This window comes from Trachemys scripta, chromosome 10, assembly GCF_013100865.1.
Source record: "Trachemys scripta elegans isolate TJP31775 chromosome 10, CAS_Tse_1.0, whole genome shotgun sequence".
Classification (NCBI taxonomy): domain Eukaryota; kingdom Metazoa; phylum Chordata; order Testudines; family Emydidae; genus Trachemys; species Trachemys scripta.
The window spans coordinates 80,181,785-80,195,523 of NC_048307.1; the positions used below are offsets into that span (position 1 = coordinate 80,181,785).

At 37.1% G+C, this 13,739-nt stretch overlaps 1 protein-coding gene and 1 non-coding gene across 2 annotated transcripts in view; both read right to left on the reverse strand.

Annotated features, from left to right (window-relative positions):
* Positions 1–105: 105 nt before the first annotated feature.
* TIPIN (TIMELESS interacting protein) overlaps positions 106–13,739 on the reverse strand; it is a 20,463-nt gene continuing 6,829 nt past the window's right edge. The window contains exons 4-8 of the mRNA XM_034783047.1: positions 13,037–13,112; positions 10,524–10,646; positions 9,003–9,066; positions 5,088–5,291; positions 106–1,309 (exon numbers count right to left, since the gene is read on the reverse strand). Of these exons, the coding sequence (XP_034638938.1) occupies positions 1,155–1,309; positions 5,088–5,291; positions 9,003–9,066; positions 10,524–10,646; positions 13,037–13,112 (622 nt within the window). The 3' untranslated portion in view covers positions 106–1,154. The remainder of the gene's footprint in view (positions 1,310–5,087; positions 5,292–9,002; positions 9,067–10,523; positions 10,647–13,036; positions 13,113–13,739) is intronic.
* Positions 6,957–7,092, reverse strand: LOC117884575. The gene has a single exon (XR_004647596.1).

Here is a 13,739-nt window from a genome sequence, read left to right on the forward strand (position 1 = left end):
GTTTGATGATTGACTTCAATAAAGCACGAAAAGATTGTCCTCTAAAGAAACAATTTCTTTGGGGGGGCTTTCAAAGGCAGAAAAGGAAGTTAAACACCCGGTTCCTACAGAGTCCATTTCACTTCAACTTTATTGTATTAGTATACTATCAACTCAAAAAAATCTATTCTAACTTAATTGACAATTAAGTTTTTCAAGCTTTTAGTGCTTACTCCCTTCCCTAAAAAAAATTTAATTGCGTTTATATAGTCTGACCTTGTCCCTTCAACAGAAACATAACTTCCCCTAAAACAGGGGAATAAATACATACCACTTGTTGTAGGAGGCAAAAATCCTTTAAAAAGATAACCAGAATTATCAAATACCCCCCCTTGACCACAGAACGCTTTAACAATTGTAAATCTGAAGCTACTTAACTTCTTGGCATGTGATTTTCTCCTGACTTAAGCACCATCAATGAGTAGAGTATGTTTAGAGCACATTTGATTGACAAATTTGTGCCACAGAGAATGTGTGGGCCATTATAATGTTATGTAGAGAATATTTTTCAAATTTGGTTTCCAAAATTTAATAACGTTCAAGGTGCTGTATAAAATAACTTACTAAAATACAAGCATTTCATAACATGAAGTATTGTTACAAAATGCTTCAGAAGAGTGAAGATGGTGAATGTTCATACTGAGCAAGAAGTTCCTGACACTGAACCATCACTTATGTTCTATTAAAAAAAAAAAATTAACAGGATGTAAAAAAATTTATACAAACTCAGGCTTTCAAGACCCAGGTAAGTTAAGCTTGAGAAATGTCAATCGTAAAAAAAAGTCACTTCATAGTATAGTTTCAAGAAATTAATGTCAATATTTTCACTGATACCTTTTGTCACTTTGGAAAAAGCGAGTTTAAAAAAAAAAAAAAAACAGTTGAAATGCAGAGTAGTTGTGCTCCTTTCCTGAATAGTAGCTGTTTTCTCCAACACCTTAAGAGCTGATATCTGCTTTTTTACACAGGGAAACTGATTAATTTTGTCCAGCTACATTGATGTCACGAATAAGATTTCCATAGAATGTCCGGGGGGGAGGGGGAGAGAAGTCAATGACACTTGAGCACATTAAGATATCTGGGTCTTTCTAAAACATCATTGTATCCAGACAAAGTTATTTGATTTCTTCTGCACATTTAAGTTGTATATCTTTGTCCACAGCTTCAATATCAGCAACTTCGGCTTCAGCGGCTTGAATTTCTACTTCTGTCAGGTCATCCTGAGCCTCCATTGTCTTAAATTCTTCATTTGGCTGGGTGGCAGGCAGATCTATTTAAAAAAGTAAAACATTACTGCCTATGATATCAAAGTACTACAGTTTCATTTACCTCTGAGCCACCCTCCTCAAGGATTCAGGATAGTCACTAATTTGAAATCTGTGACCAGCAAAGATAATTGTGCATAGGGTTTTGTTGGGAGATGGATAAAGATGCAGCAATCAGCACTTTTTTTTCTAAAATGTAGAAAGGAAGTTATCCCTAAGGTAGAAGTCTAGCTGCAGGTAGTAAAGCAGGGATCAGCAACCTTTGGCATGTAGCCTGGCGGGGTAGGCCATTTTGTTTACCTGCCACATCTGCAGGTTCTGCCTATCACAGCTCCCACTGGACGTGGTTTGCCGCTCCAGGCCAATGGGGGCTGCGGGAAGCGGCATGGGCTGAGGGATGTGCTGGCCGCATCAACAACTAAGTAGTATTAGGTGAAAATTGACTGTTGATGCCAGAGAAAAAGCCCTTAGCTATACAAACCAGGCATTTTATGGAAAAGGCAATGTAAGTTCTTGACTCAAAAGCTTACAGGTATTCAAGAGCAACATATTCTTCCACCAATTAAAAACAATTAGCAAAAGATAGCTATGCACATTAATGAAATGTGTGCTACTTCTATTATAAAAATGTCTAAACCTCAGATACTCCAAGGTCTGATGTTATTCAAATATCTCTAGAAGTAGCAGACTTGCCAAAGAGAACAACATGGATCAAGATATTGAAGAAGAACTTAAGACTATACCACATATGAAAAGCGGTAAAACTCCAGGGGCTGGTCTACACTACTATTGTAAATTGATCTAACTTACGCAAATTCACATAACTGAAGTAGACGTAGTTAAAGCCACTTATCGAGGTGACTACACGGCGCTGTGACAATGGCAGAGTGTCTCCCGTTGACTTCCCTTACGCTTCTCGGGCAGATGGCGTACACAAATCAATGGGAGAGCACTCTTCCCATTGATCTAGCGCAGGGGTCGGCAACCTACAGCACACGAGCAGATTTTTAATGGCACGCAGCTGCCTGCTGGGGTCATGTCATTTATCTAAACTAAATATTTCCCTAAAATTTAGTATCTAAAGAAATCCATGACTTTGGAAAAGCATCTGGATTTAAACTAAGTTATATCAGATCTGAAATGCTAGCTATAAATTTGCCAGATTGTGAGAAGTCCCATTCCTCCAGAAAACATTTGGGTACAAATGGGCAAGAAATTCTATGATACACCTGGGAATTCAAATCTCAAACAATCCAGAAGAGCTCTATAATTTAAATATCAAACCTCTACTTCAGCAAATGATGCAGGAAGTATGCAATTTCTTGGTTAGGAAGAATAAACACAGTCAAAATGAACATTTTGCCAAGGATATCTTTCTTATTTCAAAATCTTTCTATAATAATCCCAGATAAAACCCTAGCAGGAATACAGAGGATGATGATAATCTTTTCTTATTTCACATAAATTCTAAGAGTGAGTGCACATACTTTGTACAGACCAGAAATATTCTATGTTACTATCAAGCCAGCCAGATCAAAGCAGTACTGGATTGGGGGTACTCTAACCCAGCCAAACACTGGGCCTTTACACTGCCACAATTTTCTTGTTCAATAAACATTGCTAGGCTACCACGGATTAATACAAAATAATCACACCTTCCAGAAATGTATACACATCCTTTAGCAAAGGATACTCTATGGGTTGAGCTAGAACTAGAGAAGAAATTATTTTCTCTTGCTAATGACATCTGTTGCTAATAATCCAGATTTTAACCCAAATTGCAAACCACAGTGATTTGAAAACTGGAAAAGTCACAGAATACAAACAGTTGACTAGCTATTAAGCAATAAATAAATAAATAAATAAATAAATAAAAATTAAAACTAACTTTAACTGGCACACACTCCTATGGCAAGGTTTCTGAACCTTTTTCTTACTGAGCCCCCCACTATAAAAACTCCACGGCCCAGCTGTGCCACAACTGTTTTTCTGTACATAAAAGCCAGGGCTGGCATTAGGAGGTATCAAGGAGGGCAACTGCCCAGAGCCACATGTCACAGGGGGCACCACAAAGCTAAATTGTTCTGGCTTTGGCACCTGGTGGTGGGGCTTGGGGCCCCAGGCTGCAGTCCCATGCAGTGGGACTTTAGATTTTTCTGGGGCCCTTGGAAGAAAACCAATGATAGTCATACTTGGTGGACCCCCTGAAACCTGCTTGCGGCCCCTCAGGAGCCCTGGACCTCTGGTTGAGAACCACTGTCCTATGGTATCCAGTACTTTCAAGTTAGGCATTATGTTTCTCAACTTTCTAGAAAAGCTGTTTTATAGACAGCTAACTTAAAAAAAAAAAATGGCATCTGGACAAAAAAAAAAAAAAAAAAAAAAACTAATTTACATCACCTTTTCAGACAACTTTCCTAACCAAAAAAAAAAAAGAAAGAAAGAAAAAAAGTCCATATGACATGCTGGGAATGGATCTGTACAGACTAATCACATCAGAGGAATGGGGTCTCGTCTACAAAAAAGGACCAGCAAACTCAGTCTGTAGCATGATAAAATGTATTTGAGATACTGTTTCAGTGGTACCCTCACACCCATCAGGTTAATAGATAGATAAATTCTGGAGAAATTGTGGTGAAAGATTTTTATGCACAGCTGGTGGCCATGTCTAGCCAGAGAGTACTGGAATGCAATTTGTAACCAAATATCACAAACAATTGGATATTTATTACCAATTTATCCTTTGATAATCCTCCTGGGGCTTCCTAGTGGAAACAGTCACACACAAGAAAATGAAGAATTATCTTATCTACTACTAGTAGGCTATTGATAGCCTCCCACTGGGAGAAGGGAGGGCAAAATAGTGAACTCTAGAGGAATGTTTTTAAATGTGGGAGATGGTTGTTATAGGAAAATTATACACAGCAAAATAGAAAGAAGACAGATAGATATTTGGTTACCACTCTAAGTACAGTCATTGGGGGGAAAAAACATACCTGTCCATTTTTTTTGAATATTAACATTTGATAGACAGATCTGATTTGTTAAATGTGTAATGAGAGATTTTCACTCCATCTAATAAAAATCAAGTCGGGGTAGTGTCAAGATATTCACTCTAACTGTGATCTGTTATAGATCACCAGATCTCTCTATATTACTGTATAATGTTTCTCTAAGCAAAAGCTCACTGTTGTAATGGTTGACGTATAGTCTCCGATAATTACATAGCTAGAATCTGTAACCCTGTTAAAATGTCCTAAAGAAAAGAAGAAAACCTAGCTCCAAAGAGGCTTTTTGAGCCTGCCACTTTCTAATAGGAAGTTAGAGGCAAGACTACTGGATCTGCCTCTAATGTGTATCCATTACATCATCATTTAACCTCTCTGCTGTATCAAGAACCACCACATTAGTCAAGTTATCTTTAGAAACATGAAGACTAGAAACGCCCCCCTCCAATATGAAAGATTAATTGACAGGTAACTTTCCCTGGGGAGGGGTTTATCTGTGTGGTTTTCTGAATGGTTAAATCTCAACTGCAATACAGTGAAAGCTCCCAACTTTGCACAGATAAAGGTTAAATTCTGGAAAATAGAAAAATCTCAGTGAACAGTTAGGTGTCTACTGCTCCATACAACCACAACCCCCTAGAAAATTAGCTGCTTTTTAAAATATATTTTTAAAGCATGTCCTGTTCTCTTCTTTGGTTTGAGGGTGTGGGCTTTGAGATTAAGCTACGAACATTACTCATCAGCATTTAAATTGCAAAATTCTGTTACTATTTACCATTTTCTTGTGACTGACTGTTAAATTGCATCTTTGCCTGTCTTCTTTCCAAGGCTAGTTGCCGGTTCCTCTCAATTCTTCGCTGTTGCTCCTCTGTTAAGGCAGTACTTGAGTGAGAATCAAATTCTTCCTTCACATTTTGAGAAAAGGGGTCTAATTCTTCTTCAGGAGACATTTTGAGCCCATTATTTCCCCCTCCACTACCTGTATAAAAAGGCATGAGCAAAAACCATCAGCACTTTTGAAGCCAAAGCTTTACTACTAGTGAAACCAAAAGTTTCAATGTAGATCTAAGACCGTAAAAACATGTTAGAAAGTACATTTAAAGTTGTAAATACTAGATTGGTAGCTAGAGATAATTCACTGTTTAAACTGAGGCTAGATGGTGGCTCCCTGATTTCTATGAAATCTGTATTTTTTATCCCTGGAATACTAACAGTGTTGACTAGCACCAAATAGACCATATTAAAAAAAAAAAAAGTTCTGAATGTACAGGGTTTTTTGTGGGTTGTTTTTTCTGTTTTTGGCTGCACCCTTGTGCTTGAAGGTTTGAGGTGAATCAGAGGTAGGACAAAGGGCTTGTCTTCACATAACAGTCTTGCAGTGCTGCAGCTGTGCTGCTGTAGCACATTAGTGAACATGCTACTATGGCAACAGGAGAGCTTCTCCCATTGGCTTAATTAATCCACCTCACTAAGAAATGGTAGCTATGTGAACAGGAAAAGCTCTCCCACCAACATAGTGCTGTCTACACTGGGGGGGAGAGGGAAGGGGGTGTTGGTATAACTATGTCACTCAGGGGTTTGGATTTATATACCAATATAAGTCTGTAGTGTAGGCCCTGGCCAAAGCAACACATTAAATCCTTGTTAAAAGGTCCAAATTCTCTAAGGTGCCACATTTCCCATTGGTGCAGAAAAATGGAAGGTTAGAACTGACTGATTCTCTGATGCTGGGAATCAACAGGACACATGTTCAAATACATCTGTTAATTTAGCTGTCTTTAAAATGCATAAACAGTCACTCTTTAGAACTCCTCATTATGTTACTACAAATAGGGAATACATATCACCATGATTGCCATATTTTACAATATTCAAAATGGAGGTAGAGAAATTGAGTGACTTGCCCAAGTGCACAGAGAAGTGCTCCAAGGCAGTGAGATGGCAGAAAATGTTTTTGAATAGAATTTTCAAGCTGACTTCAGCCAAGAAATTGCTCAAATTTTTCCAACTACTTCTGAAAATTCTCTATGAAACATCTCTCTTTGAAATCTGAAAACTGGTCTACACTAGGAAATTAAGTCAGTATATTTACATCGCTCAGGGGTGTGAAAAATCCAGACATCTGAGTAATGCAGTTAATGACTTCACACCCAACGTAGACTGCGCTAGGTCGACAAGAGAATTCTCCGGATGATCTAGCTACCACCGCTCAGGGAAGTGGATTATCAATGGTCAGGAGATCCCCTCCTGTTGGTATAGGTAGTAGTGCAGCTGTGCCCTGAGGCATCTATGACAGAGGTATAACTGGTAGTGCCATTAGTCTTAATCTCTTTTTTTTGTTGTTTTTTTTTTAAAAGAAAGAATCTTGATTTTATGAATATCAATTTTATGAACAACCAGTAATAAAAACTATTTCCCCCCAATTCGGGGGGGAGGGGAAGGAAATAAGTCACATAAATGTGTTGTTGAAAAACAAGTCAACATCCCTGCAAGTTCTGATACCTTGAGAACTGCTTGGCATTGGTTTGAAGGACAAGAAGAAAACGATGCAGTGCAGCATCCTACTGTAATTTTGAGTTGTTCAGTTTTGTTAAGTCCTCAGTTTGTAAAATTGGTGTTCTACTATAACATGATTTTAAAAACTAGTGTATGGAGCCATCGCACAGAAAGTCTGATAACTAGACAGACTCTGTCGGCAGGAACCATATGTTTTAATGTATGTGGCTGCTTAGGGTTGCATTATATTACTAACAAATACAACCAACAGAAAATACAGCCACATTTATGTAGTTGCACTAATGTCTCACACAGGGTTTGAACTCATGTCTCCTGCATGTCTCACAAAATATTTGATCACAAAGCTAGTTAGCTTTTTCTCAGCACTATTTTTCATGGCACTGAGTCACCTGAAAGTATGAACAGTGTCATTCACACATTGTCCTATGATCTTTTTTTCCAGAAGCACTGCAATGAAAGTGTGATTGTTACAAAACACTGTCTGTATATTAACATCTGCGTTCTCTAAAGCTTTTCTGCATTTAATGATAAAATGGTCTATGGACATGTTTTTTGTGTCTATGCTATTCAGTAAGATACCTCATATTTGCACATGATCAACTAAAATAAATAAATAAAATAAATAAAATAAAATAAGCCTCACTATTTTTCTAGTATTAACTCTTGTGCTTATAGTTTGTATGTCTTGGATTTACATGCCAACGTTGTTCCATTGTCACACGGAAGAGAAGTTACACAATATTAATATATCCTTCCCAAAATGAACTAGATAAACTGGGCTACGATAAGGATTTGCCCCAGTAACAGTATCTCCCTCTTCAGGCTGACTCGCTGTGGGATAATAAGGAGGCCAGAAGACAAAAAACACCCAACATGAAAAGGAACAAGTATAAAAAGAATTGACTGAGAAGAAGAGAAAGAGGACTGCAACCTTCTATGGACACGGTGATTTATGAATGGTGTAGCTCCAAGACATCATCTAGACTGGAGATTTGCCCAGATTATAGTCACTGGTATAGAGGCAACAGTGCCTGATCACTAATCCAGTCAGCTCCCCATGGTAACTAACACCTCATCTAGATAATTTAGAACTACTGAAGAAAGTTCACAGCACAGCCTAAACAGATTTTATCCACAATGAAATAAGCAGACAGAGAAGGTAGTAATATGTTTCACTAGTTCTGCCACAAAATGATCATTGAGAAAAAGGGAAAGATTTCTTACTGCTTGCTCACCATAAGCAATGAGGACTCAAGAGAAAACTGTGGTCTGTTACTTCTCTCTAGTGTTACAATTTCTTTCACAACACTAATTGAATCCAACTCATTTTTCATGCAAGGAAAATATTTTTCCACAGACTAGTAATAAAACTACTTTCTGGTTCACCTGAAGCTCTATTTGATTATATAAAGAACTGCTGCATTAGCCACTTCAAAATTCCCTATTGCTTTTTTTTTTTTTTTTTTTTTTTTTTTTTAAAGTGGCAGGATCTTGAGATAGTGGAAAGAGTTAAAAGGAGTAGTAAGTATACAGACAGCTAAACACAGTAGTGGCAGACACCAATAAGTATTTTTAACAAGAAAAGAATCATCATATAGACTGACTGCTCTGTTAAAATGGGAAACTTATACATACATAAATCACTTGATGTACTTAATGAACCTTCTATTTCCTATCAATCACAGACTCGTAAACTGCAAGAGCACTTCAATTCTGCACCTCTATAGGTGAAGTGGAACCCTAATGTTAATTTTATGTCAAAATAGAAAGTTTCTTGAAGGCTCTAACAATTCAAACATTGTTGATGTCCTGCTTTTGGGTTAACTTATTATCCACTACCTATTTTCCAGCTGAGAATGGATAATAAGATGTTGAGAAACTTCTCCTTTACTGAAAGCTACTCATCTCTAGAGATATATATAGCCTGATCAGGATGTAGAGGATAGACTTAAATTTGATCAAAGAAAATTTAGCATAATTCTGTAAGTCTTTTACAGAGGCATGTTATTAAAAGAGAGGACCAGATAATCCTAGGAGGTTTCTTTTTCCCCTGTACAAGGATGCAGATGTGTTATTTTTCCATTGTACCTTATTTTTTCATTGACTGTGAAAGCTGAGAACAAGTTAATTTTTAAATAAACTACTGGAACAGGCTGCAGAAAAGCATACATGCCTTCATTACTTGTAAAATCTTCATGTAAAATTGGAAGATCAAGTCTAATTCGCTTTAAGCAGGTCTGAAATGAGAAGAGATGCTATTTATTACAGATTAATGTTTTCACCTAAACATCTTTGCACTATTTCACAGTAAAACAATAGTTACATAAAGCTTAACGCAAAACCTGAAACTTCATTGGTAAACTTATATACAACCGAGAATACAGGGTGTAATCACAGGGCTTCCTGCCACCACACCAGGCGTGCACACCTTTACTAACATTTCAATCATTGATGTCCTGCATAGTCCAGAAGGAAGAAAACCACATTGGGGCGCTAGGGAAAAGAAAATCAGCTATATGGTATGCTTCCTTCCATTTACTCACCTCTCTCACACCTACATCAGAATGGAAGAGAAGTTGAACTTGGCAAAAAATTTTAGTATAACTTGTGGAGGTTAATACCAAATTAATTCCTACAGCACTTGATCTTCCCCTGCCTTTCCCCAAACCCGAGATGCTGCAGAGTGCAAAAATGGACCTGCAGTAAATAGCATAGTTACTGGTCTTGCCATACTGATGCAGCCTGAAGCAAGTACTGCGGGTTCTCTGGCTTCCACTTTTTTTTTTTGCTCACCCTTAACCAATTCCACTATGCTACACCCTTGTCAAAACTTGAGAGATTTTCAATTACTTTGTTCCCCTCCATATGCTCCTGTGTTAGAAGAGATGGTTACGAGCCTTTGTATGTATTAGACCAGGTCAGATAAAATTTAACATTGACTCACAAATCAGCTTTAGCAATATTACCTGAATGTCTCCAACAGCCAGGCTAAGAGAGGAACTGGAGCACATTTTACTTTTAGCCAATAGCAGAGGAAAGTAGACAGATTGTTCACAATTGCTTTTTTTGTTAGGCTTTGGGGAGTAAAAGTTTTCCTACTCAGGCCTCCATCCACGTCTGGTCATAGGATGATGATGCTATTTTCACCTGTGACATATCATCTCTTTCTGGGTGATGGTAAAGTGTTTAATTCGCTGCTAACCCGCTTTCACCCTCTTTTCCCCTCCCAGGAAGGTCAGTGCCTTTCTTCACAGTTCCTTACAAACCTCTTCTCTGTTTGGGCTGAAACTTTGTGTGCTTAGAAGTTTTTTTTTCTGTGTTCCCCATCTTCCCTTAAGTAATGCAGGAAACAGCACATCCACTAAACACTCTGTTGCAGATGTAAATGTAAAAATAAATTCCAGCACTTCAAAATAACTTACTTTGGTAATAAAAGATGCACCTACAAGTTACAGCATGTTCTCTGAAATATTGTGTTTCGAATTAAAGGTAACGCATAATGCACTCCTAAATAATTTATTCAACACTGATTGAGATTTTTACTTCAATTAAATGAACATGTGCATTTAATGAATTATTTAGGAGAGCATTATAACTTGTCTTCCTTTTTTGCACAGTATTATCCTCCCAAACTCTGCCACTTGTACAATATGGTATTTGTAACAAAACAGAAAAGGACATGACTAGCACTTACTTGAACTTCCTTTTTATTTCCCAAAGACTCTACTCTCTCCATGAAATCATCAAACTGCAGTTTTGGAAACAGCCTATGAGCCCAGTGTTCCATGTGTCTTAAAAGTGTCTTCAAGTCCTCTGTCTGACATAAATAAAAGACATGCAATTCCAACAGTTGGACAAATATGCAGATTTTACAGTGAGAAGCATTTTCAAAGACACTAGCATTCGGTTTTTGCAAGGCTGAAAGTCTCCTGGAAACTGAACAGGTTTAAGTATATCAGGTGATCTTACATTGTACTAGATAAGTTCATGATTGCTATTATGGGCTATTACAAAAGAGCGTAGCCAATCTATAATAAGAATTGTGATCAGCATTCAGATACACACCTGCATAGACTTTAAAATCACCTTTTCAGAAACCTATAAACTGAAAATTAAATATTTTTGTAAACAAAAGCTCTTAAACAGAACAGAAAAACAAACAAGTGGTGAAAGATTCATTGATCCAGACACACCAAGCAGAGAACAGAAGGTTTAAAAACCCCAAAAAGAGCAGATGAAGCAACTGATTGCATACTGTATTATTATACCGTGCAAGTGTATTGAGTAAAGTCTTATGAAAGTTTGGAATGTTCTGAACTTGATGATCATGAGGTATGTAGATTCTGGTTATGAAACTGCACATTTAGGCATACATACGTATATGCTCATAATCTATATTACAAATTCACCAGCATCTCACAGAAGGAAGGGGCATTTCCCAAGGCTGGTAACCTGGTATTTACACAAAACAGCTTCAAGTACGACCACTGTCCAGCCAAGAAGAGACAATGGTAGACTACTGGGGCTAATGGAAAGATATTGAGACATCCTGGCTCTCAAGACAAGAGAGGATTTTTTCCACACTCTAAATAAATATGTATCACAGACTGAAGGAAAAAGTATTTTAAAAGCAGGCTTGCAATTGAGGTTTTCTTCCAGAAACGCTGGATTGTCCCTATGGCTAGAGGTACACTGGGAAACTGTTCAAAGGCAATCCGTAACTTGTATTAGAAAGGGGATTTTATCTTATATGGAAGTGTAAAGCCTAAGGTTGCATCTTTTTTATTATACAAGTTACACAGTAATGTTTACTCTCCCTTCCTATTTCATCTTTGAATCTGTGGGTTTTCTATTAAATCAACCTTTAGTTTATTTTTACTCCAAGTAAACTGTGTTCCCCCAAAGTCAACTGATAACTGAGGGGCTAGACTCATACTTTCAGGGGTGATGAACCAGAGGGGAACAATCAGAGGAGGTCTGGTAATTAAGAACTCAGGGAGGATGGATTTGGGGAGACTTGGGAATAGAAGGGCTGTTGGTGTCACCCTGCAAGAAGTAACTAGGCTAGGAGAAATCAGGGTGAGACTTTGTGCTTGTGAGCAGGTGGCTCGTGTCAGGGATCTGAGCAATAGTAGCACAGCATTAAGGGACCCCAAGGTTATGGGGCGGGTGATAACAGAACCCCTAACTAGTGGGTGAGCCTTAAGACCATCACAAAAATAGTGAAACATTATCAGTGAAATAAGTACAAGAGTTAAATATATTTATATTTTTTAAATCATCCCATTCTAGCAAACATTTCAGAACAGATCCTTAGTTTTGTCCAAGTCCTTTTCACGCTACTGCTGCTGTGATACAAAGAATTTAAAATGACCTCAGACAGCTTTACCCCAAATGCTTTTCCCACCATTTCAAGTGGAGGATCATGTGCAAGGGGAGACCATAGCACACAGCATTTCAGCTGATCCGCTAACAATGGAACATTCCAACTCAGTGTCATTTAGAACGGCTCCCAAAAAAGCTAAGTACATGCAATGTTGTAGCTAAGATTTTACAAAGTCAAGGAATTTGGTGGTTCCCATAGCAATCATGCCCGTCCACATACATAGTATGTTCTATTCTAGTCACATGTTAATTTATTCTTTAAGATTAAAAATTAAATTATAGCTGTTGTGGGAACAATAACTTTGAATTTCCTGGTACTTTCCTAACCTTTGTATGTGTAAAACTTAAACCACAATGTTATTAAGGTAAGTCATCAAACTATTCAAGGACACTAACAATATTTGTTGAGGACAGAATAAGCAGTCTTATTACCCTCCCAAAGTTAAAAAACAATCGTTCTGTGGGCACATTAAAAAATCACACATTAAAAGTTCCAGCAGAATGGTTCTAGTTTGGAAAATTAACTAGAAATAGTTTAAGGTCAGGATGCATTTTTCCAATCATATTTTTTCAATTGATGTAGCTTAATATGATTGAAAAAGCCCCATCAAGATGCATTTGAAATAGCATTAGCTGGCCCTATTTTAGTCTAGGGTGAAGTCTTTATACATTTTTAGAAGGTAATATTTGATTTAGTTCTAGAGTTATACTTCACTCCTCCCAATTACCAATAAAGAAAGAAAGAAAGAAAGAAAGAAAGTAAATCTTTCATCTAAACTATGTTCCTAAGAAACAGGATAAGAATTGTTCAATATTTCTTACCTCATGTCCTTTACCCTTAAATTTTGCATTATCAAATACATGTCGCAAGGCTGGAAGTCCTCTCTCTGAAATTAACCTGTGAATATGAAAAATGTCCTGAGTTAATATGGTTTTCAACTTTTTTTTTTTTTTTAAACAGTTATTCAACTAGAAATTCTAAAGCTTACTATTTGTGATATTTTTATTAGGGTTGTCGATTAATTACAGTTAACTCACGCGATTAACTCAAAAAAATTTAATCGCGATTATTCGCGGTTTTAATCGCACAGTGAATAAATGTCAATTGGTATTCTATTGTTTAACAGTGAGATTAATCGCACTGTTAAACAATAGGATACCAATTGACATTTATTAAATATTTTGGATGTTTTTCTACATTTTCAAATATATTGATTTCAGTTACAACACAGAATACAAAGTGTACAGTATTCACTTCATATTATTATTACAAATATGTGCACTGTAAAAATGATAACAAATAGTATTTTTCAATTGACTTCATACAAGTACTGTAGTGCAAACCCTTTATCATGAAAACAACAAAGAGTCTGGTGGCACCTTAAAGACTAACAGATTTATTTGGGCATAAGCTTTCGTGAGTAAAAACCTCACTTCTTCGGATGCATAGAGTGAAAGTTACAGATGCAGGCATTATATACTGACACATGGAGAGCAGGGAGTTACTTCACAAGTGGAGAACCAG